General features: G+C 39.8%; 1 protein-coding gene across 1 annotated transcript in view; it reads right to left on the bottom strand.

Annotated features, from left to right (window-relative positions):
* Window positions 1-27,611, bottom strand: part of CAMK4 (calcium/calmodulin dependent protein kinase IV) — a 302,575-nt gene that overhangs the window by 159,561 nt on the left and 115,403 nt on the right. Inside the window, exon 2 of the mRNA XM_038403756.2 lies at window positions 20,875-20,953. Within this exon, the coding sequence (XP_038259684.1) occupies window positions 20,875-20,953 (79 nt within the window). The remainder of the gene's footprint in view (window positions 1-20,874; window positions 20,954-27,611) is intronic.

The following is a 27,611-nucleotide window of genomic DNA, read 5'->3' as shown; positions in this document are numbered from 1 at the left end:
ACAAGGTAGTTTTCACATTTTTTTTAAAAAAAATCACATTTTAATTTACTATAATGAAGCTGGAAACTGAAGCATAAGATCACAGGAGCTAGCTGCAGTGCACAGATGAAAATCAGTCTTAACAAATTTAAGTAACCATTACTATAATACTTTGGTTGTTAATAAGAGCAAAACTGAGAATTCAATCCACAAGAGATCCTGTTACAAATAGGGGAAAAGAGCTTAGATTGAAATATTGGACTCTCCTACTCACTCCCATGGATAAGTAAACCTGAATCAACATCAGGTGCTCATTAGGACTTCTGCTGGCCTGGCCTCAGCTGTCAAATCTTCCAAAGGAACTGGTAAGTGCATATTGCAAGGTTACAAATTGCTCCAAGGTAATAGGGGGTGCGCAGAGAGAGACTAATAAGGAAACTGAGGCAGCTCCCAAAGATGCATTTGGTGAATAAGTAGTAATGTACTGGGTAAAGATTTAAACCATCTATATTTAATTCAAGTTGCTGACAATTAGAGTACTCAATCACTCATTCGATAATGCTGGCAGTTTATACCCTACATTATTATTATAAAACAGTTGTAAAGCACAGTAGACTTGCACAGAGTGCTTTACAAACACACAGCGAATAGAAGTGGGAAAGGATTAGGAATACAGATGAGAAGTTCTGTTTTTTAGAGAGTTTGATTGAGATAGAAAGTGGATATCCAAGACTAAATGTCAGAAAGGCAGGTGCAGACACAAGACTGTGTGAGGGGAGAAGTCGGGCTAGTGAGACAGAGTCAGGAGCCATTGGCACAGGGTTGGAGACATGGAAGGAGATAACGTAGCAAAGAGTGTATGCACATAGAAAGAAGATAGGAATGAGTATAAAACCCTAAGGGACACCAACAGACAGACAGGAGTATGAGAGAGTTTAGGACAAATTTAAAAACATGGTAGAAATGTGGTCAGCAAGTTAGGAAGAAAGCAGGAAGGGCACAGAATCATGTAAGCCCAGGAGAGAGTGGGAGAGACAGCAGAGATTGAGATAGCTATGAACAATGTCAAAAGTAGAAGAAAATCAGGAAGAAAGAGAAAATAGAAGCACCCCATCGATTTAGCTAGAAAGAGATCATTAGAGGCTTAATGAGAGCTGTTTCAGTCGTGTGGAGAGGGCAGAAGCCAGATTGGAGATCACTGAGTCAAGAGCTGAAGGAAAGAAAGTCAAGGCACTGAGAGTAACCAGCATATTTCAGGATACTGAGGGATACTGGGGAGCTAGGCAGCCCACCCACCCACAGGCAGACACCCACGCACAGGCAGCCAGCCAGAAAGCCAAGCAGGCACCCACCTCACAAACCAGCTTGACAAGGGAGAAGCCAGCTGGGGAGCTGGGCAGCCTACCTGGCAGGCAATTGGGGAACTGGCAAGCCTGGGAAGCTGAAAAGCCCACTCCAACACAAGCTGGCCAGCCTGATTTCCTGACAACCCGCCCACCCACCTGTCAGCTGGCTGGTGTGTGGGCAGGCTGTCAGGAAACCAAGCGGCCACTGGGCCAGCCTGCTGGCTTCTGTTGAAAGTTTTGACAGAACTGACACATTCCCCCGAAATGTTTTGATTCCATCAAATTGCCATTTTCTGGTGACAAACTGTTCCATCAGAAAATTTTTGACCAGCTCTGCCCAGTAATGTTTCTACCTAGCCCATGACTTCTGTTTGAGCTCTCATATAGTTTTAAAAAAAGAGATCTGTTCTTGATTTTAAGATTTGAATGTTATAGAATATTCCATGTCCCTAGGTAAGTTGTTCCAGGGTTAACTCCCTCACTCTTAAAAACATGCCCCTTATTTCAAAGCAAGGATATGGCAGAATAGTCTTATACTCTCAGATACTACAATTTACAAAATCTCTGACAGCCTGTATAACGTCCACTTGTGAGAGGACAGAGAAACACACAATAAAACCAGTGCAAGAAGTCTTCTGAGAATATGGGTCTCTATGTTGGCTCGCGGATTTCGGACATTCGGATCAGATACTCAGCCACCGAAGTCAGTGGATCTGTGCTGATTCATACCAGTTATAAATGAGAATAAATTAGGAAAAGTGGGGGATACACTTAAAAAAAAACAGTAGGGTAAAAAATTCCAAATCAAATACCATTAGCTGCGTATATTTAATCAAGTTTGGATAATATTTTTCAATTGTACTGGGGCAAGTTAGTAAAATAACATAACAGTCCATAGATGGGGCAAACCAGTATAACACCCCCACCACCACCAGCACCAATACATATGAATAAAAGGGTACTTCTATTGAGTGTATGCTACAGATGGGGCATGCACTTGACATCTACTGAAGATGACCGGATACTCTGGTTTAGTTTTTTGAGCAAAGTTAAGAGTTTCTATGAAGTAAAGGTTTTGTTTTTCAGAAGCCATTCACACTGGGACAAACTTTCTCAGCAACACCTACAGCCATCTCTTAGGTGAGGCAATGACCCCTGTGTACAGGGTGGCAGAGAACTGTCTTTAAAAAAATTTTGGAAAAGTTTATTTTAAGAGTATTGTCTAATACAATATTTGAAATTACTTTTTTGAGACTTGGGGAAAAAATTGTGGTTTCCCCACACTCGCTTAAATGCTGCAGCAAGCTGCTTGATGGAAGGAGCAGGGAACAAGGGCCTGAAGGATAAACAAAAGAGGAAAGGTAAAGAATGAAAAATAAAAATCATTTAAAAACAATGATTTTGCCTGCAATCTCTACTTGAGCGGAATATTGTGGTGCTGTAGAACACATCAAACATACAATAAAGCACAGCAGTAATTGCACAGCCCTGCAATACTTTCTATGCACCCAGCAGGGAGTTTTCACTTCATACATTGCTCAACTTTTTGCAGTGATTCCCTAAGTCAATTTGCATCCTTAATGCAAAGTAAAGAAGACTAAAATATATACATATGTACGTACAATAGGGTCAAACATGTACACCAACTGAATAATTGCATCTGGAAATTGTATAAATGTGTCTGAACTTAGCCTGTTCGGTACCTAAGTTACTGTGTGTGTATGTAACTACTTTACTTGCACATAAATATGTATACATAAGGTGTTTGCAGATGCACAACTTTGAAGAAAAGAAAGATGGGGGATGCAATACCTGAAGATAACAGCATCAGGGTCAATTTTTATACCCAAGGGCTAACTGCTTCCCTTATTAGCTAAAACAAAGTCTGTGAAGTCATGTCACAGACATTCTCAGGATGAGCTGACCCATTGGATCAAGGAACAAATTTTAACAATCTGTGTTTTGCTATTTTGATTTTATTAAGCTTATACCCTCTGTGACATAAATGATAATATTTAAAAAAAAAAGCCAGAAGCACATAACATACTAAAAAGTCACCCAATCAATTGTGGGCTGGCTTCATTGTCCAATTGGAATTCATTATATTGGTGACACCAAAGAACAAGTAATTGTGGGTCATCATTGCATTTAAGAGATTGCAGGAGCAACACTGGTGGTGTGAAGTAATTTTTACAATTTGAGTTTAAAATTAATTATATGCTGAATATTGCAGGCCTAATTATGAATTGTGAATTAGTTATCTGACTAATTTAGCTGTTGCTTCTGTTCCTGAATCATTTGTGAACTGATTTCTGCAAATGGGTTTATTGCACAAGGAACAATTTATGCAAACAAATTTCAGTTGATGGGGTTTTCATGAACAGTTCAATTCACCTATTAGCTGATCAATCAGACACCATGACTAGCAAAGTCACATGGCATTGTTTCTCCTCCCTGAGTTGATGACTGAAACTTTTTAAAATGGAAAATAATGAATAATGAGAGATAAAGAATGAATAAATCAAACGGTGAATACACATGTTCACATTCAAATATCCTTACTTCCATGAATGTTTGGAAAATGGCCTGATCCACCTGATTTTTCATGTTTAAAACCGCATGCACATTTGTACAAATGCTTGCAAATGGGAATGAGAATGATCATTGCTGAAAAACAACCATTTAGCCTCTGAATGCATCATTTATTGATCTTTGGGGCATTCAGGGAATAAAAATATGCATACTTTCATTTTTGATAAACAATATATGATAAACTAACATTTGTATCTTCTCTCCTGTTATTCCCCTTGGGTTTTTTTTCCTCTCTACAGTACACAATGGCAATCTTGCCGAATGCTAAATAGGTAATCATGCGGTGGTTATTTTCTGAGGGTGTGTCATTTGTGTATAGAACACTCAAAGTTTACGCATCACCAGTACCTGTGGATGTGTTATTGGTACTTACAGAACCAAAGGGTGGGGTTAGAGTATTTCATTATCCCTCTCTAATACACAGTAGTAGGAAAATGCCAGGGCACTGTGGGAATGAGATGCATTTGGCCCAAAATGCAAGAATTTAACAGAACAGCTGAGAGACATAATCATATTACACAGAGTTCTCATTCTGTCTGTTCTAATTAATTCATTGTTTTTATTGACAATTAACACACTTCTAAACAGGATTAATAAGTCTTAATGATATACCGATTTGAGATAGCTGGCATTCTGTACCAAAGATGTGATATTCTTCTTTCTCTTACACATGCAACCTAAGAAAACTGAACTAAAGAATTCCCATTTCTTCAGAGTGCCTCACGCAGTAGCAGTCCTCATGAAAATCAATAGGTTCTAGGTGACAAGATACTTCACTTGGTACTATTGTCATCTTCAAGCTACTCCACTCTATGTTTCTAGAGGCCTCAGTTGCATCAAAGATCTATCTGGGTTTGTGATACATTATGCTTCCCCACATTACCAACCTAGTGCCACTCTTGTGGGAGTTTAAGAAACTGCACAGAAATATTCACAAGAAGCTAATTTACACATTTGGTATCTATGTAGTAGCTCATTGAAATTACATAGCTTAATGTGACCTTTTCAAATTAGCCTGTTAAGGTATAATACAGCAATGCCAACATCCATAGGGAAGATTGTTCTCTCTTTCACTAATATAATTGTTCCACACAAAGGCCAAATACATAGCATGCCTCCCATTTTTTAAAGAATAGCACAGCGGATTGGTGATGGCTTCAGATTTATAGCCCACTCTGTATACTGTACATACTATTCTACAGTGGGTAAAAAGTCAAACAACAACAGAGTCCTTGCCCAATAAGCTTCAGTAGAAAGACACACAGAGTGGAGTGAGGTACTTTATAACTTCAATGCCACTCAAAACAGAGATGTCTTCAGAAGTTTTATGAAGAATGGGGGCAAGCAGAGGAAGGATCCCTTACTTAGAGGCTGCTCAAAGCATAGGTGACAGAATGAAAGGAGACACGGAGTTGGGAATGAAGGGGGGGGACACAAAGGAGCAGTTGAGGGAGCAGCACAGGATGCGTGGGTGACACATAGAGGTGATTAGGTCAGAGATGTAGATAGAGACTCAACGGAAAAGATTAGGAGCTATTTTAGGGGGGCACTAGTTTCATAAGGCTCCTAAACTATTTCTGGTCTTGTCATCTGTATAGGCCTATGCTAGATATATGAGGGCACAACATTTAAAAATTTAACTTATTATATGTTTGTAGAGTACCTAGTACGAATGGAGCCTAGAACTGGGAGGGACCCTGACATACTACTGGAATACAAATAAATGAAAGTAATAGTTTAGACCTCAGGACAAGATGTCAAGGTAAACTGTGAAGTCAGCTTTATTGTATATATTAAAGGCTACACTTGAGACTAACTATTATGCATGATCTAGGTATACGAAATCAGTCATATTACAGTGCAGGGAGAATGAACCACATAACCTGCTAAAGATCTTTTCCAACCCAAAAGATTTTATATCTATAGATATTAATACTCATGGTAGAAGCAAGCATAGAAAAACTGGAAGTTTGTGTTTACTCCTAAAGCTTGGTCAGCATGGATAATCTCTTCTTAGGTCTGTCTCACCCATTCTAAGTATAAATGGGTGTTAGAGTTTAAATGTGTTAGAGCTCAACACAATTTTTGGACAAATTGAAAAAATCCCACTATTGTGCCTGAGCACATCTATACATGCCTGAGTATACCTTCGTATAGCATTGTGCCCTATAGCTTTATGACAGAGGAGTTATGGCTATGGCATTAAGAAGGATAAACTACTATACTAAAATGAATGAACTTTATGATTTAAAGAATTATACCATAACTGAGCTGAGACTAACCCCAGGTCCTATTGAGTAATATATGAACCATATGCTCCACAGATAAATACTGACACAGATGGTTGCCGTGCGAGCCATTTGTAATCAAAGACTTATGAGATCATTACTGTCTAATGTATACGTATATATTTTACACACACGCATGCACGCACACACACTTGAGCTTCTTACTTTTTTGCCAAGCCAATAGAAAATATGGAAAATCTTTTTGCCAAATACTTGAACTTTTTCTCTGGCAATATTAAAACCAGCACTCTTGCTCTCATGCACACACAATGCCACACCCTTAGCCATGCAGAGCCGCGCCAGCTGAGGATCAGCACTCTGCTTCACCAGGGCAGGCTTCCAATGTGAGGGTGGGGAAGTGGACAATGGAGAACAGGCTACGCCACCCAAAGATTTCCCACAGTCAGGGGAATCATCTGTTGCCCTATTAGGACAGGGAGACCCTAGACTCTGGCACTCTAAATGTTAGAAATAGGGATCAAGAGTTTAAATAAATAACAGCTACAGAATTACAGCAGCATCATATTTAACATATTGTTACAAAGGACTGAGAGATTGAACCTTTAGAATTTATTGTATTATGGTTCTAAATGTCAGCATCTATTAAAATAATTCTCATTCACAATTTCCAAGGTCTGTTCAACTGAACAGACGAACACCCAAAATTTAAAAGGAATTAGAAGTTAATACTACCAATTAGATGCTATCTTATGACGAGAAACTACGTACTCATTAAACTGCCATTGTAGGTTGTAAGAAAAACAAACCCTAGGTCTGCCCACATGAATCTCCCCTCTTTCATACAGCAGGGGTCTCAGTCATCTTCATGGTGACATCTTCTTGGGATGCTACAAAGGCCTCTTTGCATGGTCTGTGGAAGGGGTGAAGACTGGGAGGGTTGAGGACATAGGGGATGGACAATGATTTCCCTCCAGCCTCCTAGAAATGACAGAAGAAATAATACAACCTGAGGCAGAGTCAACCTTGTGATTTCAAGAGTCAGCTACTGCTAGAGGGCGTCCACCAGGCTGGAGGCCTGGCACCATGGCTTTTTCCAAAGTTTGGGGGGGAGGGGAAGAGGGGGGACAATTTTAAAAATGTTTTAAATCCTAGACCTAAATGAGGAATACTGCCTGACTGAGGAAGAATCATAAACAAACACTGATGCAAAAATCACAAGGCAGAGAGCTGTGTTAATTGAATCTTCAAAGGAAAGATCACTAAGATAATTACCTGGGAGTTGGGAGATGTGAGCTCAATTCCCTCCTGTGATCGTACACAAGTCGCTTAGTCTCTCTGGCCCAGATCCTAATTACCTTTGAGAATCTGGTTCTCTGGGCTTCAGTTCCCATTCTGTAAAATGGGGATAATAATACTGCTCTACTCACAGAGATGTTATAAGGGTAAAAACATTAAAGAGTGTGAGGCACTCAGATAGTACAGCAATAGGAGCTATACAAGCACTTAATATGCCTAAATAGAATAACCAAGTCTTCAGAATAAGACATTAATAAACTTACTTTTTTTTCAGTGTGTTAATTTACTCAGTACTAATCTAAAGTACTCATCTGGAGTACTGTGTCCAGTTTTGGGCCCCACACTACAGGAAGGATGTGGATAAATTGGAAAGAGTACAGCGAAGGGCAACGAAAATGATTAGGGGTCTAGAGCACATGACTTATGAGGAGAGGCTGAGGGAGCTGGGATTGTTTAGTCTGCAGAAGAGAAGAATGAGGGGGGATTTGATAGCTGCTTTCAACTACCTGAAAGGGGGTTTCAAAGAGGATGGCTCTAGACTGTTCTCAATGGTAGCAGATGACAGAACGAGGAGTAATGGTCTCAAGTTGCAATGGGGGAGGTTTAGATTGGATATTAGGAAAAACTTTTTCACTAAGAGGGTGGTGAAACACTGGAATGCGTTACCTAGGGAGGTGGTAGAATCTCCTTCCTTAGAGGTTTTTAAGGTCAGGCTTGACAAAGCCCTAGCTGGGATGATTTAACTGGGACTTGGTCCTGCTTTGAGCAGGGGGTTGGACTAGATGACCTTCTGGGGTCCCTTCCAACCCTGATATTCTATGATTCTATGATTCTATGAATTTACAGGATTTTTGGCTTCTTCCTTGTCCTAGTCTTCAGTAATTAGGACAACTCCTTCCTCAATATTCTTGAAAGCTAAATTGTAGCGTTCTCTTGACCTAAGACTACTGTTTAGCCTTTTGCACAGTTACACTAAAATCTCACACCTACTATATTTGCAACACATTTTTTTAAAAGCTCTACTTTTTATTGTAGTTTTCTTGCTGTGATTTTACCATGACCAAAACACAGGGTAGGGATGAAGTGCACTTAAAAGAAAAACAAAACAATTGATTAAAATATGTACAAAAGGCTAAAAATGCTAAGAGGGTAAAGATAAAACCTAGAATTCTGCTAGTTATTAGCTACCATTGAAAGTCTTGCTTAGGCTTGCTAAGACTCTACAAGATTGTTTAATTTTTATGAACCCTGTGGTGAACTCTGAATCCCCATTTTCTTGAAAAACTTATGAACCAAAGCAATTAGAACTCTGTACAACATAAGTATAACAAAGTCTTATTTATATTATTTCTTGTTATTTTATTGAAATACATCCACCTAGTTTTCACCGTATTTACATTTTCTATATTAGCACTCTTCAGTTTCTTGGAACCAAGCCCACTTCAGGTTTCAAACATCTGCTAGCGAAATAAATACAAAGCATAAAGGAATTATATCTTTGGAACAGAACAATAGTTAGTAACAATAGGGTGCTTAAACAGAAGGGGCCGGAATACTGAAGAAATATTTTAATTTAATTTTAAGGGATAAAGTTACTCTTCTCTTTAGGAAGCACATGGCAGCTTGCTCAGAGTGGCAGTGAACTCAGCATGACAAAGAGGCTGAATGGTCATCATGACCACCAGCCCAGTTATTACCACCACTGCAGGCTGGCACCTGAGGATTGACCATCACATCACTGAGCCTTCTTTATCCTGTCTTGAAAGATGTTCTGCCCAGACCACACAAAGAGAGGAAATCAGACAAGATCACTCGCTTCATGGCCTTCTCCTGAGCAACTCTCCTGATGTGAACCTACAATTCCTGATGCCCCCTTCTCAGTGTTTTTAATTTTCCATCACCATCTTATTTCTCCAACCTGTTTCCTATCCTTCCCTTTTGCCGTCTTACTAATAATAGTGAAATTTAGCCATTCAGGACAGATTTAACTTTGCAACACGCTGTCATACAGAGTTTGGCAAGCTAGTAAATACTGAGCAGCCTGAGCTTGGTAAAGACAAAATAAAATACATAATTTCATGTTTTAAAAAGAGGGAGATTTACCTCCCACAGGGGCCAGAGGAAAATAAGAGCAACATTACTCGCTATCTTCCCAAGCCAGAGAATGGTTAACTGGATCTTGCACCATACGCCATGCTTGTGATTTCCCAACAACTGAACTGCCCACAGCAGATAGAAAAATAAGGAGTTTCTTATCTTTTGCTCTTCTCTTTTCCTTCCCTTTCATGTAAATGTGTCTGGTTTTGTCTTTAGAAGTATGCAAGAGAAACCAAACCCCTGTCAACCAAACCCAAATTACTATGCTATGGCAATAAGGAAAGTAACAAATACGGTAACATCCTAAAAATCCTACCCAATTCTCATAGTACCCTAGGAAATCTGATCTCATTCCCGCAGGGAAGAAACAGATCTTCACAGATCTCTAACCGAACCCCATAGACCTCAGGCAATCCACTGCAAGCACACAGCCATCCACTCAGAAGCACTGTTCTTCCACACAAACTCCTGGCCCTATGCTGTTCTCCCCAGCAAGACAGCTCCATTGGAGTCAGGCTTCCAAGGCTTCCTCAGCTAGTAGTGGCATAACCGCACCGAGTTTAGAAGAGAAGAGGGGGACTCTAACAAAACGTTCATATAGCCTCACATTGGCTCAGTGCATTTGAAGATTTGCTGCTGGATACCAGGGGAACTATGCAACCCTGCTTTCTACGCCAGCCCTTCCATGGAGTTGGACCCTTTGCTTTTGGTTTCACATGAGGTCTACTAAATAGCTACCTATCTCTCTCCTATTCCCAGTCTCAGGTCCCTACCCCTGTGCAGACTTTGGACACAAAGAGCACCATGTAGAAGCAGCTGACTGCCCTTTCATGCAGGAGGAGGTGGTTGGGGAGAGAAAAACAATCAATATTAAGGGTGCCTTCTGTGCCTGGATGGGGGGTGATGAGAAAAATTCCGGGGCACAAATTGCCTCATAAAAGTTCAAATCAAGTTGTTCCCTCAATTGTAGCTACTTAATCAGTTTGTGCACAATTTGGTTCCTTCTCACTAGTTTAATCACCTGAAAGATGTTTAGCTACTAAGCATTATTAGTTCAATAACAATACAAATTATGCAATAAGTCAAACTTCCCCAAATTGTACAGTAGTATGGTAAGAAAGCTGAATTTCATAGATTCCTCTTTTCATCAGTTTGGCTAATTTTTACACTTCTGAAAATTAATCTGCTAACAACGGAAACTAAAGTTATCTAATTATCTGTAAATTAAATGCAATGCAAAAAAGATACAATACAACATCTCTCTGTTCTTGACTTAATATCTTAACCCTAGGAATGATTTACTCATGAAGTGAAAACCAATTCAATCTAAATGATGACAGCTGAAAAATATTCTTCTGCTTTAAGTGATTTTACACATCATCTGCATTACAATGTATTAGAATACAATATTTTGTAATGGAGATTATCTGTAAAATGACAATGTACAACAGGACAATATTTTTGAATGAGTGAGAGAGATTTTTCCTGTTGAGAAGGATCTGGCAATACAGACAAAAAGCACTTTTCACTTTCCAGTGAACACAATGCTATTTTCCAAAGTTCTTTGTCATTAAAAATGTCCATGTACACTCATTGTACCAAAAACTATAGGTCATAAAATCAAAACCGGGTATCAATCTCACTTCAGAAGAAGTATTCTTTTAATTGCTTTATTCTTTTACCAGGTATTTATGTAAAAAGAACTTTATTGTGCTTCTCTGTAGACTGCTTTTATTTGGTGTAATTAAAATTTATTTTAAAACTGAATTCTTTAGAAAGGGGGGTAGAACTATTGAAGTCAGAGTCTTTTCCTTTTAGAGCCAAGACTGGATGTGAACAATGGGAAGCCAAAGTTTTTTTTCCATTATGCTACATGACTTCTTTATTTGTCAAAAATTTGAATGAGATATTTTGCTCAGTTTTCAAATGAAATGTATATAACAGTATGAATCACAAATTAATAACACTTGATGACAAGGATGATTAAAAAGCAATACATCAAGAAAAATAAAGCCATCCAGGCATACAATAGCTAGTGCTACTGGCAAAGAGGTAATTAAACAGTCATTATTTGCCAAGAATGGTACAGTATTTAGGATCCTAGTTCTCTCAGAAGTTAGTGGCAAAATTCTCTTTATTCTCAGAACAAGAAATGACTATAGGGGAAAATGCATCTCAGATGCCACATTGTGGTGTCTGTTGACAAAATATGGCTTTTCAAAACGATGACCAGAGAAACTATAGTTTATTCTTATACATTCATACACAGTTACACATATTTATGGTTTTTCTTAATCTAATCTAAAGACACTACATCTTAACGCATTATGTTTAACATAATATTTAGTTTGCAAGTCTGAGCCATCAAAAATTAGGAAATGCTAAAATAAGATTGCCCATGCAACTTTATTTCTGCCTTCTTGTGAGAATGCATTATGATTTGGGCTGCTCAAAATTTTTCCATCAAAACCCTTTTGTTTTTCAACTCAATGAATTAAAGAAAAGAAAAGAAAAGAAAAGAAAAGAAAAGAAAAGAAAAGAAAAGAAAAGAAAAGAAAAGAAAAGAAACCAAGCAGCCAAAAATCAAAAAGTTTTGATTTCAAAATATTGCTGGGGTTTCTCAGGGAAGCTGTAGTTTAGGTACCTCATGCCCCATTCTCCTGTATGGACCAGATTTCCCAGCTGGACTACTTCTCTCATGATTAGGGCCCTACCAAATTCACAGCTATGAAAAATGCATCACAGACTGTGAAATCAGATCTCTTACATGCAATGTAGCTATTGTAGGGGAGGAGAGGGACAGATCTGGGGGTGCCCCAGGTGTGAGCTCCTACTGGGCACTGGGCTCCAGAGGCTAGTCCCAGTGTGGCTGGGGTGGGACGGGACTTTGTTTTCCACTGCACGGCTGCTCTCGGGAGGAGCTCAGACCCACCTCCGGGTACCACCGCTGGCTGTAGGAAGTTCTGCAACTGTGCTGCCTTCAGAGCCTCACAAACATTAATTATTTTCATAACACACTGTGAAGTAGGGAGGATGTCCATAGATGAACAGAAATTAAGGCCAAAATTTTCCAGATTTTCCAATTTTCCAAAGTATTGACTGTATATGGGCAACCTACTTGAGACATGTAGGGTCTCATTTTTCAGAACACTTAGCATTCTTATAGTACTTATATATGTTCAATGCACTGTAAAGACATTAACAGGTTATCCCTCACAACACCCCTGTGAAGTAGATGGACAAATATTATCATTCCCATTTTACAGATAGGGAAACTGAAACAAAAAGGCAAAGTGACTTGCTCACTGCCACACAGTGAGTCAGTGACACAGCCAGGATTAGAATTCAGGACCTCCTGACTCCCAACCCTATACAGATTACTCCGGACTATATTACCTACTGTCAGACATGCTCACCATCCACAGCATCCACTGATTTCAGCTGCAGTTGCTAATGCTCAACATGATAATCTGGGGAATCTATGCATAGCTTATGAATTGTGGCTGGATATTGGGGACTCTCTGTTTGTCTTTGTTGGATTGCAGATTATTTTGAACGTGGAGCTCATTTGGCTTCTCTGTCTCTTTTGTGTCTTTCATGTTGAGCTAAAACCCACAGAAGGTAATAAGAGAAATTCTTGCAGCTGGCACAGGGCTAACAGTAGAGGTTAATTAAACTTTGATCATGGTCCATTAAAATGGGTCACCCTTGTACAAAGAGATGGCAACCACACAAGGTAAACCGGTTTTTCAAATCTGAACTCCAGGGGAAAGATAACTAAGCAACAGATCTCCTGGTGGGGGACTTTGATCACCTGAGGAGAATGACAAAAGGGGATGGACTGGGAGTGGATGGTCACTACAGAAACTAAATCAATTTGTTAGTCTTTAAGGTGCCACAAATACTCCTCGTTGTTTTTGCAAAAACTAATTTCCCCTTGCTAAATACTCACACCTTCTTGTCAGCTATTTGAAATGGGCCACCTTGTTTACATTGGCCTCATTAACACTACAAAAGTGATTTCCACTCCTTTTTGTCAACTGTTGAGAATTGTCTACTTCCAAATTAAATTGAATTGGCTCGTTAGCACTGACCTCCCCGCTTGGTAAGGCAACTCCCATCTTTTCATATGCTGTGTATTTATACCTCCCTACTGTATGTTCCACTCCATGCATCTGATGAAGTGGGTTTTAGCCCACGTAAGCTTATGCCCAGATAAATGTGTTAGTCTCTAAAGTGCCACAAGGATTCTTCTTTATTTTTGCTGATATAGACTAACATGGCTACCACTCTGAAACCTGTTAAGAAGAGTGGGTCTCTCTTCAGCCATCCTGGGAGAGAGCAGAAGGAAACTGGCTGAACAGGAGATAGAGATTCCATGATTCAGAGGAGAAGTCATATGCAGGAGAGGGGCTTCTAGACTCCTTACTGGACTCAGATCTGAGCCCAGAGAACACTCAAGAGTGGTGAGGAAACTGACACAGGCAAATGCATACAGAAGTGTTACTGTTTTGTTTAGATCTGTGTATTTTTGTGCTAACTGAAGTAAAGAATAATTGTCTCTAGAAAACTTTGCAAATGCCTATGTGTGTGTTATGTGCTACACCTATCACATGTCCCTGAGCTGTAAACCCAGAGGACCCAGAATACTGGAACTCTGGGAGAGGGTGTATTTAAGCTACTGGAAGTCTGTGGGGTCAACACTGATCCTGGAGCCTTGGACAGATGGGCTGAGAGGTCCCATTTCCCTGAAGGAATAATGGACAGAAGGCCTGTGCCCAGGTGGCAGAGAGGCCTACAAAAAAAGTGCTACAGCCTGTGGTTGGATATTGATAGATGTTTGGCTGCATGTTTGTGTGTGTTCTCTCTGTGTGCCGCCGCAGCCCTGCGCAGACAACTGGCATGGCAGACCTCAAGTGAACCACCCAATGACTACAAGATCCATTAAATGTCGAAGGCACCCAGTCAGGTTTATTGTCGACGAAGCACGGTACTAGTATCCCGCAGACTCTACTGGACCACTAATACATGTATGCCCGTAACAATGGACCAACTCAGTGAACGGTGGGACTTTCCTTTCCTCCCTAAGCCAGACCAAGACACTCTCTCAGAGATACCTCTTTATATCCTGATACAAACAAGTTACATACTGCCCCTCTGACATAATTAGTTACTGCCCCCTGACATGGCTAGTTACTACCCATCTCCTTTCAGAGTAGCAGCCGTGTTAGTCTGTATTTGCAAAAAGAAAAGGAGTACTTGTGGCACCTTAGAGACTAACAAATTTATTTGAGCATAAGCTTTCGTGAGCTACAGCTCACTTCATCGGATGCTTGTACACGTTAGTTCGATCAAACATCTCTGTTCATCACACTGTCATCCTGACCTTATCTTTTAGGTGGGGTCAGTGTGTTTCTGTTATTCTTGGGGAATGTTTTTGTATCATCTTTGATATCAGGATGTTCTGGTACCACTCTTCTGAAATGTGTTTGCGTAAGTACTCTGTGCCTAGCACTTTTTAGGAATGTGTGTTTCCGCAATATCAGCCCTGTTCTTGCCAGAGTCTGTGAACTTGCAAGCAGGCAGAGCCTGACGTTTGCTCACAGTCTGACTTTTGCTAACTTTGCTTTATATCAGCAAAGCTTGCCCGCTACTTTAGCTCAGGCCTCATACCAGGCCTCTGATATAAGGGCTTATATCTCAGGCTCTTTTTTTGTCTTTTTATGGGGAGGATGTTTATCCATCATCCCAGAAAAGCATAATGCACAGACTGAAGATGACCCAGTGGTCTAAACACCATTATGTGACTACCTTACTTTACCATCCATGCATTTATGCCCCATCTGTCCCTTGGTCTCTTCCTACTACACAGCCTATTCTGATCAAGGGAAACTTAAAAGCACACGAACTTCACCAAGGTGGGGCCCAAACAGCAGTCTGGTGAGCATCCAGCAGAGGGACCTCTCCTAGGGCTATGTATGACTCATAGACTTTAAGGCCAGAAGGGACCATCATGATTATCTGCTCTGACCTCCTGCACATCGCAGGCCACAGAAACTCACCCCCCACTCTGGTAATAACCCCTAACCTCTGGCTGAGTTACTGAAGTGCTCAAATCATGATTTAAAGACTTCAAGTTACAGAGAATTCACTATTTACTCTCGTTTAAACCAGAAGTGACCTATGTCCCATGCTGCAAAAGATGGCAAAACCCCCCTAGCATCTCTTCCAATCTGACCTTGAGGAAAATAACCTTCATAACCCCAAATATGGCAATCAGTGAAACACTGAGCGTGTGGGCAAGACACACCAGGCAGATACCTGTGAAAGAATTCTCTGTAGTAACTCAGAGGCCTCCCCATCTAAAGTCCAGTCTTTTGCCACTGAAGAGATTTGCTGCTAGCAGTCACTGATGGGCCACATGTCATTATAGGTAGTCTCATCAGGCCATCCCCTCCATAAACTTATCAAGCTCAGTCTTGAAACCAGGTAGGTTTTTTGCCCCCACTGATCCCCTTCTGAGTCTGTTCCACAGCTTCACTCCTCTGATGCTTAGAAACCTTTGCCTAATTTCAAGCCTAAACTTGTTGATGGCCAGTTTATATCCATGTATTCTTGTGCCAATATTGGTGCTTAACTTAAATAACTTCACTCCCTCCCTGGTGTTTATCCCTGTGATGTATTTATAGAGGGCATTCACTGCATACCTGAAAATCAGGCCCCGCAGGTCTCAAGTTGGACACCCAGAACCTGAAGAATATACAGTGGCACTTGTGAACTTGGTTTAATGTGACTTGCCCAGAATCACATTGAAAGGCTGTGGCACAGACAGAATCCAGTTCTCCTGGATGGTATTCAAGTACCTTAATTACAAGATCATCCCTGTTCTTCCTCCTGTCTCTTGCCTCATTCATTACACAGCTTTCAAATTCTACAATAAATGAGAAAAGAGCCTGCAGCCTTGTTCACAAAATTACCTGGATTCCTAACATCCAGGAATCTCCTCTTCTCCCAGAAAACTTTCTGGGTTGATCTATGTGACCTACTTTGTTTATAACAGTAACAGTTCTACTATACTGATGAAAAGGTCTCTGTAAGCAAAAGATATCATTAATATGACTGGCTAAAATTTTCAGGCAGGTTTTTAAGTTCTTTCTTAGAGCTGTGTTATTGGTCTTTACAAAGTACATCCTCTTAAATACTAATTGTGTATAAGTGATTATGCAGTGTCCAAAACGTGACCTCACATTTGCAACCTTAACTTACAATAGTCTGAAGACAGTTCATCATGGCATGGGGCCCCATTATTTGAGAGACTCTTCTGAAGGGCAAAGTAGGGCTGACAGCTCTGCTTGTTCCACATGATTTAAGAATACTTACATAGCCTGGTTCATCCTTCATCTGCTTCCTGTGTGGATAGATGTTGGCAGAATTTTAAGAACTCTCCTGAAAATAGTTCAGGGTTATACATAGTTTGCTCTCTGCCAACCAGGCCTAGCTCAGGGACAGTATTTGGATCAAGTCTATCGGTAAATATGAAAGAGAGTAATTTACCAGGCTTTTTCACTGTACCACAAAATTTAGTTTTATAAAAAGTTAATCTTTTTATTGATGTATTCATGAAATAAAAATTCCAAACCTAATTTCTTACTCTAGAGTTCTCTCCAATTTTCACCATTATCCATGCCGACTTTTCTTTCAGCTTCTTTAATCTTACTTTTTAACAGACCAATGCTTTCTTCTCTTTGTCCACTTTTAGCTGCCGTAGAAGCTACGATCCTACCTTGCCTGACAGTCTTACTTTCTATAGTAGCCAGAGATATCACAGGAATATTATTCTTATCAACATTGACAGCAGTGAGATATCAAAGGGAGTCTAGATCTCCCATTATATACATTTCCACTGAACTGGTGCCTGGGTCCTGCCCAGAACTGTAGAGCTCCTAGATGGCAGCTCAATAGTTAGCTACGAGATCATAAAAAGTTATGGCGGAGGGATAGCTCAGTAGTTTGAGCACTGGCCTGCTAAACCCAGAGTTGTGCGTTCAATCCTTGAGGGGGCCATTTAGGGATCTGGGGCTAAATAAATAAATAAATAAATAAAGTGGGGGGTTGGTCCTGCTTTGAGCAGGGGGTTGAACTAGATGACCTCCTGAGGTCCCTTCCAACCCTGATATCCTATGATTCTAGTCTTGTTACTTAACTAAAATACAGTATAAACAGGAGCTACCACATTGCAGCCCATCCCAGAGAGAGCATGATTTCTACCATTGTCTTATGCCCTGGTTTTTACAACCATCTCTGTTTTCTCTTCCCTTTCTTCTCTCTGCTGCCCTATGAAACATTAACCATTGGTGGTTAGAAAGCGAAATTGGAGCTAATCTCACTTCTTCCATCTTTTTTCTTCCTATTTCTCTGTGCTCCCAGATGCTGCTTTATGAACAAATAGTTTCAGACAATGGGACTGACATCTTTTCCAGTGGGATCCTGTGTCAAAGAGGTAAAACCAGCCACAATCCCTCTCTTTTCTTCACTCATCATACCTCCACTTCCCCCTCTTTATTTCATTTGCCTGCAGCAGTCCTCTTAGTTATAATTCTTGTCCTTAAGATTTTATTTAAAAAATCCAAACTGATCAACATTTTAATGGCATATTTAATTACAGAAAATATTATCTAAATAATACTTAATCACTCTTTAGACTGAGCTCCTATGGTCAGAGACCAGACCTACTTTTCTGTTAGGAAGAGCTTAGCGCATTGTTCACTCTGCCATAAGCGATGATAATTTGCCCAAATTGGAACAGATCTATAGTAGCTCATCAAGCACAGATACAAACAGCTGTACATTATTATAGTATGACCTTGATTATCTGGTCAATTATCCAAATGAGCCCAATTATAACATACCACCTGTTCTCAGTAAGAGGGGTATGTCTCCCACGCTCTATTAATTACACACAAAATTCCTTCAGTTACCTGAACTTACTCACTGTTAAGCACGATATTCAGATAAGCAAGACTGTACTGAATCTAGCCACCATTGTTATTCAGGGACATACACTTCACTTCTTATTATGTAATATATGATGTAACAAACTTAGACTCCTACCAGGTATTTGAGCTGGTACTGTGTGATATTTTGATTAAAAAACTAGAATGAAATAAAATGAATATGGCACACATTAAATGGAGTAAAAACTGACTAAATGCTAGGTCTCAAAATCTAATTGTAAATATGGAATCATCATAGAGTTGGTGTGTTTCTAGTGGGGTCCTCAAGAGTCAGTTCCTGACCCTACACGCTAACATTTTAATCAATGATCTTGAAGAATACATAAAATCACCCCTGATAAAGTTTGCAGGTGACACAAAAATTTGTGGTAAATAATGATGAGGACAGGTCACTGATGTAGCGATCTAGATAACTTAGTAAGCTGGACACACACAAACAATGTGTGTTTTAATACGGCTGAATGTAAATGTATACACCTAGGAACAAAAAATTTAGGCCATACTTACAAGATGGGGGACTCTATCCTGGGAAGCAGTGACTCTGAAAAAGATTTGGGGGCTGTGGTGGAAAATCAGCTGAACATGAGCTCCGAGTGTAACGCTGTAGTCAGAAGGACTAATGCAGTCCTGGGATGCATAAACTGGGGAATCTCAGATAGAAGTAAAGAGGTTATTTTACTGCTGTATTTAGCACTGGTGCAACCACTACTGGAATATTGTGTACAGTTCTACAATTCAAGAAGAATGTTGATAAATTGGAGAGGGTTCAGAGAAGAGCCATGAGAATGATTAAAGGATTAGAAAACAACCCTTGTAGTGATAGATTCAAGGAGCTCACTCTATTTAGCTTAATCAGAGATGGTTAAGGCGTGAGTTGATTACTGTCTATAAGTACCTAAAGGGGAAACAAATATTTGATAGTGGTCACTTCAATCTAGCAGAGAGAGGAATTACATAATACAATGGCTGGAAGTTGAAGCTTGACAAATTCAGACTGGAAATATGGCATACATTTTTAACAGTGAAGGTAATTAACCACACAACAGTTTGCCAAGGATCATGGTGGATTCTCCATCACTGGTAATTTTTAAATCACAAGTGGGTGTTTTTCTAAAATACATGCTCTAGGAATTATTTTGGGAAGTTCTCTGGCCTGTGTTATACAGGAGATCAGACTAGATCAACAGTTCTCAAACTGTGGTTCGGACTCCAAAGTGGATTATGACTCCATTTTAATTGGGTTGCCAGGGCCAGGACTAGACTTGCTGGGACCTGAAGCTGAAGCTGAAGCCTGAACTCACCCCGACCCAGGGTGGCGGGGCTCGGGCTCCAGCCCTCTCTCCCCCGACCCAGGGTTGTGTAGTAATTTTGTTGTCAGAAGGGAGTCGTGCTGCAATGAAGTTTAAGAATCACTGGACTAGATGATCATAATGGTCCCTCTGGCATTGGAATCTATGACATTATTAATTATTTTTCTCAACTTTTAAGGGTTTTTAAACCCTATGTCATATAAATGAACTAATCTGTACAGATACTAAAAAATTAATGGGATTTTTTAAATTATACCATTTGTTTTCTTAGTGCATTTCAGAATAAGAATCACAAAAAAAATTAAATGAGCAATTGTTTATTTTTAAAATGTTATGCGAATGTGAGAGTGTAGAAAGCTAAATGTTGAAACTTGAAACTAAAGACCTCCATTTTTCCATAGAAAACAAACAGCACAAGCAGTAGCAATACAAGCTTTTAACACAACAACCTTTTGCCTCCTGCCAGCATGCCAAACATAGATGCTGAAGGAGCACCTTTAGTTTCATTTCTATGCCAGTTTAATCTTTGGCCGGTTTTCAAAGACTACAAATTAGTGCCGACATCTTATTGATGCTAAACCTGTCCATTATGTCTTGCACTGAGACCACCAATTAATGTCACAGTTAGGCATGTTTCACTCACTCACCTGCCTTTACGTTGCCATTCTAGCACATGAATAAAAATCACATCCCTGAACTCCAACCACCCAGCCTTCCCTCAGTTACTCTTTTCCACCCAGTCAGGACCCATCATTTTTCTTCCCCTTCTCTTGGCCTCCACTACTTTCCTCTTCTGCTTGAGTTCTCCCCACCCCTTTACCAGTCTTCAGAGTGTAGGCCTTACTTACTCATGCTTTCCACCAAATCCATTTAAGTATGGGGAGCAGAAGATGCTCTGCTACTGGGGTGATGGATCTCAGAGGTGAAGAGGGTCCAAATTCATTACCAATCCTATCAATACAATGCTGTAGTAACCAAAAAAACAACTTACAGTTTTCTTCAACATTTTGACGGCGTAAGGCTTCTGGGTTCCTTTCTGCCTGCATCTGTAGACAATGGATGTAGCACCACTAAATGAAAAAGAAAAACAGTGTTATTATTGAAGTCTATTGAATATATTGAATACATCTCGTCTAATTAGACAACACTGTGTGACTTATTATTTCCAACTGGAGATTTTAATAAATTGCAGAGCAAAGGGTTAAAATATAAACTGCTACATTCTCAGCTGGTTCAGTGCTCAGGTTCAGTGCAGCTAGAGGACAAAGATGTAATTACATTGCCTTTCTGCTCCTCAAATCCTGGGGGAAGTCAGAACATGATACTGCCCCAAATGCAACTAAGAGCAGCTTTAGGTCTGCCCTAACTTCCACCAGCCATCCCTTTGGGCTCTTCTACCAGTGGAAATTGCCAGATCTCAGTGAAGTTCAGTCACACCTTCTCCTGCCCCCTGACATGCCCTGAAACTCTCCCTATGCCGGGAAGCAGAAAAGATTGCGAAGCAGAGGTTTAGGGGGAACCCTTTTAGGAAAACTATAAGTTCCCTCTGCTGCTGGAGTGTCACAAAAGGGACCTAATATGGCCCAGGCTCTAGACCGATGTATCTCACCTTTGTTAAGACATTTGCAAAGGGGAAAAGATTACTGTGCTAATATCCATTCAATTGCCTGGTTAATCATAGCAAACTCAAATCTCACCCACTTGCTTGCAGGCTGTGCCACTAGAAGACAAATTCAGCCCTAACAGAAGCAGAAGATGCTTTCAGTTAAATCAACTGGAGTTGTACCTGCTTACCCAAGGCTGAATTTGGCCCAAGATCTTCAATTTCTTCAAGGTAGATTTATTAAACACAATCAGGTCAGGGCACTGATAATGTGCTCAAACCAATGTGTTCCATTTGCTATTGCCAAGAAAGGAATTGTATTGTATCCTTTGGTTAGAAGCAGAAAAGACCTTTGGGATAGTTTTGAGGTTCTGAGGATTTCAGTTAACCTGTTATTCCATTATTTTTCATTTTAGCATTTGAATTTCTTATTGCCAACTTAAGTCAGAAGCAGAAGTACCAAAATACTGATCACCATCACTGGTTCTTGTGACATATCTAGACCAACTGGAATCAGGAATTACTTGAAACTTTACAAGAAAGACAGTTCTCATGAGATTTCCATTATCAAAATTATTGAGTCTTAAAGTTCGTAGAGTCATAGGTTTTAAAACTAAAAGGGTTCATTATGATCATCTCATCGAACCTCCAGCAGAACACATCCTCTAGAATTAAACCCAGTAATTCCTGCAGTGGAGGGACTTTCTTCCTCACTCCATAGAGTGAGCACGATCAAGCCTATAATTTATGGTTGAATTAGAACATACATTTGAGAAAGGCATCTTCATGACAGGTCAGTTCAGAAAAAGTTTAAATACATAATTGCTTGAGAGCTTACATGTATCAAACCATTGACTCTTTTGAAGTTTGTCCATTTCTTCACACTATGTACAGTGGAGGTACTGTATTTCTTTAGTGTGCTAAAGTGAATTTTTTTAAAATTTGTAACAACAAATTGATAAATGTATAGGAGTATTCTAACCTCCAAAGAATTTCAGAATGATTAAATATATTTAACCAGAACATTTCTCATTAGCCAATATAAAGAACTCTCAAATGGGTCTATTCAACAGGATAGAAAAAATACCCAGTTAAAAAAACCCAAACCCTCTAAATAAAAAAAAGAGTTAATCCCTAAGGACACATTATAATAATACATATCTTTTCAATATTTTACTAAAAAACTGCAATAGGAAGGTCACTGTATCAATGCAAATCATCATTATACAGTGCTTTACATATTTAAAGTGCTATATAAACATTACAGTAATTAATCTTCATATACTCCTGTGAAATAGACAATAAACCCTCTAGAACCAATAACGTAAAACAATATCAAATGTCATCTGATTAAGACTGGAAAAGAGGAGACAGATTTCTGGAGAGGGATTTCGTGACAATACTGGGGTAGTCAAAGAAAAGAATTTGGGGTGGGATTTTGAGTTGTATGGTAGGTGTCTGGGTTTGTTATCCACATTTCAAAAGGAATGATTCAATATAAATATAGAAGGACAAGTTTAGAAATGGGGAGGACTTTGTTGTAAAGAGTATTGTCACTGCATCCCCTGGAGTCCTAATTTAAGAGACACATTCTTTCCCAAACAATGGAACATCAGGCAGCTGGAGAAGAATGTTGAAGAGGCCATTGCTAGTATACATACAAACAGTCATGGCTGAAAGCACTGTTTCTGTCAGGGAGGAAAGGAGCCTTCTAATTAATACCTAACCCACACACACCCCTTCAGAAACAAGTGGCAAACTATATGAACAGGAAGACCCCAAAATTATTTGACTAATGATGGGGTGCTCATAAAACAATTGCTGTGAGAGCAGAAACCCATTTCCTTCCAAGCTGATGATCATGATGGGAAAGATCTTTCCTTTTTTTTTTTTGATTTGTTGTTTTAAATTAAAAGCCCCTACTCTGGAGCCAGTCTTCCTCCTGGGATCATGCAGAATGGAGCCAGAGGTTTAGAAAAGAGGGAGTAGCATAATGTCGGAGGTGGACATTCATTTACATGAGTTCTCTACTGCTCTACACAAGCTCTGCAACATGCTCACAAACTTGCTTTGTTTATTTTGGATTTCTGCAGCAGCCCTATCATGCATAAACAAATGAGTGGGATTTTTAAAAATAAATAAATCTTGCTCTGCTACACAGAGGGATGCCTACAGCAATATCCAAAGTCTGAACTTGCAAAAAAGCCTAAGAAACACTATATAAATCTCATCTAATGCTGCTTGAGTATGAATGACTGTGACGCTAACAGTATCCCAGTGCAAGAGGGCACGGGGCTCACTGGTACCTGGTAGTGAGTTTTAGTTGGCCTGAGAAGTTCAGTGTACCCCAATTCATTAATGTCAGATGGTATCTGATGCATGTCATGTACAGCATCATTGGAAGACTAACACCACATTGATCATTAATATTCTTGTGTGGTGTGCATATGGTAAATGCCAAAGGTACAACAGAAATATGAAGGAAACATGGAACTAAAATGTATTTACCAGACAAGACTGGGGACTGGGTAAAGAGGTTTCTCCCCGACAAAGAACAAGATGATACCTCCAGCCAGCTGTCATCAGAGTTGCTTACCAATCACATAACAAGTGTCCATTCATTTGCAAAGAAGAGGGCAGGAACAGATTAATTGGCATTTTAGCAAACACCTAGAAAGAAGGAAACTAGCATGGAACTTCCTTCGCCATCACACTTCATGTCTCCTTCCATACAGCTTGAATTAACTTTATTTTGGGAGGCATCCTTCAGAAGACTCCATGTCAAAGGTTCACTGGACTATAAAAGAGAGGGGCAGAGAACCCCAAGTAATCCTTTGCCTAAGATGACAGACACACTGAGGAATTTGTCTTGGGAAGAGATTCTGACCAGAAGGGAGGTCAGCTATCTTGCTGGAAGAAGTGGGTGGTAAGAATCTTACCTGATACTTAGACAATAGTTTATTTCAGTTTTAGCATTAGGAAATTTATTTTTCCTTTTGTTTGTTTGTAACCCTTTCTAACTGTATTCCTTGTACTTGGCATCACTTAAAATCCTTTCTCCTTTGGTTAATCAGCTTGTTTAACTTTTAAGGTAAACCAGCCTAGTGCTGTGCTTGAACCGAAGTGATTATTAACTCCAGTTCAAGTGAGAAGATGAGCCTTGTGTCTCTTCAGAGGAGCCAATGAACCTTATCATTCCTCTGAATGGTCCAGTAAAGGGCTGGACCTTGCAGAGCACACGGTTTTGTGAAATTCAGGACTGGGGGGGTTTGGATTCACTTGGCTGGTAGTCACAGAGGAAACACACACCAGTACCCACTCCAGGCTGGTGCAGCACAAGTGTCTTATTTACCGTCACAGCAGAATATTCCCCACCCCCAGTGCCAAAGAAGTCTAACAAAGTCAGCATTGGCACTGCACCACTCCCATCTGTCTAGTAACCAAGGCTGATGGATACCAGAGTGTGTCTGGGGTGTAACAAGCAGACTGCTGAAATCAGAGTGCTGAGCCAGACCTGCTTAACACATCGCCCATGCATGCTTATCTGCTGGCTCTCAGTGTACAGGCTTTGAGCCACTGCAGCAGAGCATATAAAGTACCAGAGTTACAAGGAAGGTGGCGACAATCCCTCACTATCTGGATTGCACCCGGAACACAACAATGACATCTAAACATAAAAGTGCTTTAAAAATAAAAACACTTGTTCCCATACAATAAATTAATTGCACTAAGATTAGGGACAACTTGTGGGAGGCACCATTACTCACTCATTGTGAATGTGGACAAGCAGCTAGGAAAAGGGGTTTTTATTCTACAATGGTGCTATTATTTTGTTGCAATTGTAATGATTTTGGCAAGCGGGGAAATTTAATATTCAGTTGTCAACCTCAATGATTTTGCTGCTTTTATTCTTTGAACTTTCACACAAACTTCAGAAATGAAATCAGAGGGAAAAATGAGATGACATACTTTGCACATATGTGCTATAATATTTTGCTAATTAATTTGAAATAGCTCTTAAAACATTCAAACACAGGAATGAAGCCCCCTTTTTCTTCATATATTTGTATGTATGTATCTTGGGTTTTGTTGTTGAATATTTTTAGTCAGATGTTGTGTGTGAATGTTATGGATTTTTCATATTTGAGTCTTTTGAAATTGCTGAAATGTAAACCAAGTAGAATAGCAGAAATGATCATTTGTACATTGTTTTTATTTTTTATATACACTCAACATATGTAGAGTAGGATTATGTAATTAAAGACTGTATGACTGTGTTTTTATAGCACTTAGCACAATGGAGTCCTGGTCCATGATTCGGAGTCCTGGGTGCTACAATATTACAAATAAATAATAATATGCACACACACAAGAGAGATGAATTAAGGTTTTATGATAGCCAGCCACCATCTTGGCAGATACTAGGAACTGAATCAGGGAGCTCCAGAGTTAAAAGCATGAATTTCTAAAGCTTGAGCCAGGTTTTATAGCTGAAGCCTGTAGCAGACATGCATCCTCTGTGGATTAGGCATTGAGGGAGACACATACCACACACTGACCAGTGTGCAGAAATATCACAGTCATCTTTAATTTGGGCATTTTCTAACCTTTGAGCATTCAACTTTGCAGTCCCAATGTCCTTTTGTATGCAATAATATACATCATGTAGTTATTCTTGGTGGTTTTGTTAAAATTTGTTGTCCTGGGCATAACTACTGACTTTCATTTAGACTAAACGTAAAAAAGTGACTGAAACAATAGCTGTCTCCAAACCCAAACATGGGTACATGTCTCCACTTAAAGACTCCATCTTCACTGGGATAACGCACATCATCATGAATCTAACTGCTCAGGCAAAAAAGGGCAAGGCTACTATGCTAGGGGTGTATATTAATCAGTGTTACACTTCATCTTTCTCAGCAGCTCCAGGGAGCACCACTCAGTACAATAATACTAACTTGTATACTCTCCTCTATAGCCCTTATGAAGGCAAATATATTTACCAGGTTAAATAATAATACCCAACAAGCAAACTTAAAAGAGATATGAATTGAGAGATGATTTCTAGTGGAAGTTAAAACAAGATGAGCAGTCTATGAAGTAGAGAGAGATAAAGGAAGGCTGTTCTAGACAACAGACTCTGCAAAGGAAAAGGCTCTTACACCAAGAGTGGTGAGATTAAGAAGGAAGACAGCGTGGAGGACAGCACCAGACAAGCAAAGGGAAGGGCTAAAGAGCATTGAAGTGTTTTAAAAATTATGGGGTGGAGGGAAGGGAAAGAATGAACTGGATCCTGAAATGAGTAGGTAGCCAACAGAAAAGGAATATAAAATGAATGATACTTGCAAAATATTTTTAATCACTTTAAGGTGCTCAGACACTATAACTGGTATGTACTATAAACACTTGGCAAAATAGATTAGCTACCTATATCCATGATAAAATAGGCTCAATTAGGTCAGACAGGGTTGTTTGGCCAAAAGATGATGTGGTCCTAAACCTTTATATACTTAAGAAGGCAAGGCAGAAGCATTCTACTTATGTTGGAGATTCAAGACTTGAGAAGGCTACAGAGAAGGGAATGAGTATTCAAGGAAATTAGAGAGACAAGGTGGGTAAGTGTAGTGAGGCGGTGTGGCCTCCCTCTGACCTAGATGGGGAGGAACTAACCTCTGTGCCCAAGTGGGAGGAGCCAGGCCTGACTCGCCCCTCCCACCAGAAGTGGGTAACAGGAAGCATAAAGGGCAGGGCCTCCAGCTCAGTCGGTGCTGAGACACTGAGAGAGGCAGATGGATCCCTGTGATTTAAATTGATTTTTTTTAAGTCAATTCCATTTGACTTCATCTAATCAAATCATGCTTATACAAACAGGAAGGTCCCAATCAAAGAAGCTGAAAGGATGAATCCTTTGAAAAGAATACTTTATCCTGTGCATTTAAATGGCCTGCATTATGCAGTCACATTAATCTGTGCTGTCACAGGGGCAAGTTAATAGAATTAACTCTCAGTTTTAGGATTTCCATAGCAAGATACTGAACGTTTCTACACTCTACAGGTATACAACAGTTAAAAATCAAATCTCTCTTTCTCACCCACACACAGTAATGCAATATAAAAATTAATTG

This window comes from Dermochelys coriacea, chromosome 5, assembly GCF_009764565.3.
Source record: "Dermochelys coriacea isolate rDerCor1 chromosome 5, rDerCor1.pri.v4, whole genome shotgun sequence".
NCBI lineage: Eukaryota > Metazoa > Chordata > Testudines > Dermochelyidae > Dermochelys > Dermochelys coriacea.
Note: the sequence above shows the minus strand (reverse complement) of the source record. Positions and strands in the feature narration are given on the sequence as shown.